The 3,664-nt window shown below is 37.5% G+C and overlaps 1 protein-coding gene across 1 annotated transcript; it reads right to left on the bottom strand.

The window, feature by feature from the left end:
* Positions 1-1,498: 1,498 nt before the first annotated feature.
* Positions 1,499-3,664, bottom strand: LOC129361469 (claudin-10-like). The gene is made up of 5 exons (XM_055032331.1): positions 3,331-3,664; positions 2,588-2,749; positions 2,427-2,508; positions 2,243-2,347; positions 1,499-2,113 (listed from the first exon to the last, which is right to left on the bottom strand). The coding sequence occupies exons 1-5, from the start codon at positions 3,548-3,550 to the stop codon at positions 1,957-1,959; spliced, it is 726 nt and encodes a 241-aa protein (XP_054888306.1). The 5' UTR covers positions 3,551-3,664; the 3' UTR covers positions 1,499-1,956.

The following is a 3,664-nucleotide window of genomic DNA, read 5'->3' as shown; positions in this document are numbered from 1 at the left end:
CATCAAACAACAGAGGTCGTAAAACATTTAACACAAACAGACCAACAACTCAGTTCCAGGTGTGATATCTAATTTACAATCTAAGCCCAGTTCAGCTCTGGGTCAAACTGTCACCTAAGACCGGGTAGATAAACACCAGAGAAGAAGGTCTGAGAACCATAAAGTTTTACTATCTCGCATGAAGACAATCGTAACCTCCAGGTCAGCCCATACACACATAAGGAAGAGAACACTTTAACAAAATGATAATATCAAAAAATCTCTAACAAGCACCACTTGTGACCCCTCTATGGACAAACATGTAAGACAATGAAATGCTTAATGAAAAATATATTTAATGCATGCTCAAAGGTTAGTCACTTTTCTTTAAAATATCTTTTACAAAATGATTTAGATTTTTCTACCTGAAATATGGCACTTATGTTGCCCTAGAAATAAAGTTTGTTTGATTGATGATTTTATTTAAAAACGAACATTTACACATCAAATTACTTTTGATGCAACATTTATCATATTTAGTCATATTATTTATCAACGTTTGCTGCTGTTTCTAGAACTAAGTGTTAAAGAAAGTTTATCCCTTAGGCTTTCTAAGACTGTGACGCTCTGCAGGATTATTCAGATTGGCTTTAGCTAGCTCTTGCTGTTGTTGCGGTTTGGAGGTTAATGTCCACAAAACATTAAGAGTTGTGGCGTAAAGATAATGGCGGCGGTGTTAGATGCTCTCTGGGAAGACAGAGATGTTAGATTTGACATCACTGCGCAGTGAGTTAATCATCATTTGGGAATATCACCCGTAGCATTGCTAGCAAGTTAAGTTATGTGTTATTTTTTTTTATTATTTCTATCCTCTTTGACAATGCCACAACTGACAACAATTTTCCGTTTGTGCTTATTAAAAAAAAAATCTTAAGCTGTTATATAAAAAGTCTACCAATCAATTGCTCTGTGTCGGTGACTGCTATTTGCAATACATGCCAGCATTATTGTGTATTTCTCCACTCAAGGCATTTAAGACATTAAAATTGTAAAGAGATTTTGCAAGTTGTAAAGTAACAATATTTACTATGTCTTAGACGGGTTAGAACATTTGAGAAGGACAAATAAACAGCCACCATTTCTACACCATCAAGGTGCTATATTGTTTAACCAAAGGAAAAAAAAAAGACTGCAACCTCACTAATCACCACTTCCATGTGTTGGACTGTGTGAGAACTTATATATCTGGGCGTAATTTGGAGTAGCTACATAACCTACCATGTTTTTGGTCTCGACAGGAACTCAAAATACTCGTGAAGAATCCTCAAATGCATGGGAAAAGCATACAAACTTTATGGTGAAAAGCTCATGACGCAGAATTTTTACTTAAAGTCACCAATGTTCACAACTGCTTCATCACATAAAGTGCAAGATTTAATGACTGTTTCTATTTGCAGAGATGATGAAAAATCAATGTAGAGGGGTTGAAATGTCTTTTCGAAAAACTGCTAGGACAAAATCAGAGCTCAATATTTTTAATCTATTTTGACATAAACACAACTAAAAATGCACAGTTATTGTTCAAATGTATCAAATGTTACAGTTTCTAAATTTGTCATTATGGCTTTGATACTGTTACAGGTACAAGCAACTAAACAAAAATGCAAATAAAAATACAAAATTTTCATAGAAATACAAAGAGAATTATGACCTTTCATGTTTTTATATTCAGAGCAAAGGGCATAAAAACAAGAAAACATTGAGTAAACCATGTCAGAAAACATTTAAAGTACTTTGCCTTGAAGAAAAAAAAAATAATTAAAACTGAAATGTAGGTGAGCCACAAATCTGTTTCGGTGACCTCAGCTGCTATAAGACTGAGCCCACCGCTGCTGCTGTCACATCTCATATGCTGCTGATAAAACTCCTAAAAGTCCACCAAGGACTTTAGGTTTAAAAGATTTGGATTCAACTTGTTTATACATATGCATTTTTATCAAAGTGCTGCACCCTGGAGGAGCTGCTGTTATCTGCACCATGCCCTTCGTTTACAGGCTTCGGCTGCCCTCTGGTGTAGTTGGTGATGTGTGAATGTGAGGCAGCACCTCTGTAGATAAAGTTTGCCTGACTGTGGCTGCAAAGAGAAACAGCACAGCTTCATTTTTACAATTCAAACTCCTTTAAGGCTCACAAACATGAATCACAAAGAAGTTGCTTTAAAAAATATTCTAATGTATAATGCAAAAACGTTGCTGATGCTAACCTTCTTGAAAAAGAATTTGCAACTGAGAAGCAGAAGACACTGCCCCCCAGAATGCAGAGGATACCACCGGCCCAACCGATGAAGAGAGCAGCTCCCAATTCATACCTGCAGGCACACAAAAATACTTTTAAGTTATATCCCACAAGCGTCTCAGTTGAAAAATGTCCTTCAGTATAAAACTCACTTCTGAGACATAAACATTGGGTCAAAAAACTCAGTTGTTATCCGGTGTGCATAGAGAGAACAGGCAGAAAGTGAGCAGATGCCTAAGAAGAAGAAGAAGAAAAAAGCAATTAAATGGTTTTCAGAAAAATGTTGGTGCTCAGACAGATCATGTGCACTTACCACAAAGAATAAAGATGACACCTGCAAAGCAGGCGATCCTGGCTTTATTCTTGTCACTTCCTCCAACTTTGGTGCATTTCATTCCTATGAGGGAAAGCACAGAACCGAACAAACCCAAGCAGATGGCTGCAATCATCAATCCCCTGCAAGCCTGGATGTAACCTGTGAAACAGAAGCAAACCAAACCTGTCTGGAATCCAGATTCTTTTGTCTTTTTTTAATGGTTTTCAATCATGGCTTAAAACACAGCGAGGTCAATGAGTTACTGACATAATAAAGTCTTTACATATAAAGCAAGAAGAGCAATTGAACACTTTTTGGTAACTTTGTTGGTATGGCATTTGTCACTCCAATCAGCTTCTGAGACAAAGACTACCTCTAAAGTCAACCCCTAAAGGTGGTCATTCATGGCCAACACTGCCTGAGGCCCCTTGTAAGTCTTCTTACAAGTTTTCATGTTCCAAGAAGAAAAGCTAAACATTGACATGTTTGGAAATAAATGATTGTTTCAATGGAAACTTGCCTTGGGCATCATGACATCTTTTGTCTACAAACTTGAACTTGAATTTTTTAGCAAAACTGAAGGAGAGAACAAGCCGGTGTTTAAAATGTTTTTTAAAGTGCTTTAGGAAGAAGAAGGTTAAATACACAGTACAACGTTGTATAAATCAAGTAAAACAGTTAAGCATGCAGTAAGGAAACCATTGCAATGAACAACAGATCATTTTAAAAATAGAGCTGACCATCCAGAGCCAACATTGATGGAAAATCTCTGCAGTTGGAGATCCCGGTTGAATCGGTCACACAGTGCTTCCACAGATTGGCCCAGAAAGTAGATGTGGTAATAACAGATCCATCATTTGAGGAGACCTTCCAGAAGTCCATTGACACGGTGGAAGACTCCAGAATCCAGCCCGATGTAGTTAAGGCAAAAGCCACAATCTCCTGATACATGCCGCTCATGCTGCAAGGACGACTCCTTCACACCGCCCAGGATGTTAATTCAGGTGACACGGGTAGAAATTAATTAATGGCTGAAAAAAGTTTTTGAAAAAGGTGTCTTTGCTCTGCCCGAGT

This window comes from Poeciliopsis prolifica, unplaced genomic scaffold, assembly GCF_027474105.1.
Source record: "Poeciliopsis prolifica strain line A6 unplaced genomic scaffold, Auburn_PproV2 SCAFFOLD007, whole genome shotgun sequence".
NCBI classification, from domain to species: domain Eukaryota; kingdom Metazoa; phylum Chordata; class Actinopteri; order Cyprinodontiformes; family Poeciliidae; genus Poeciliopsis; species Poeciliopsis prolifica.
The sequence above is the reverse complement of the archived record's forward strand: the minus strand, read 5'-3'. Positions and strand labels throughout refer to the sequence as shown.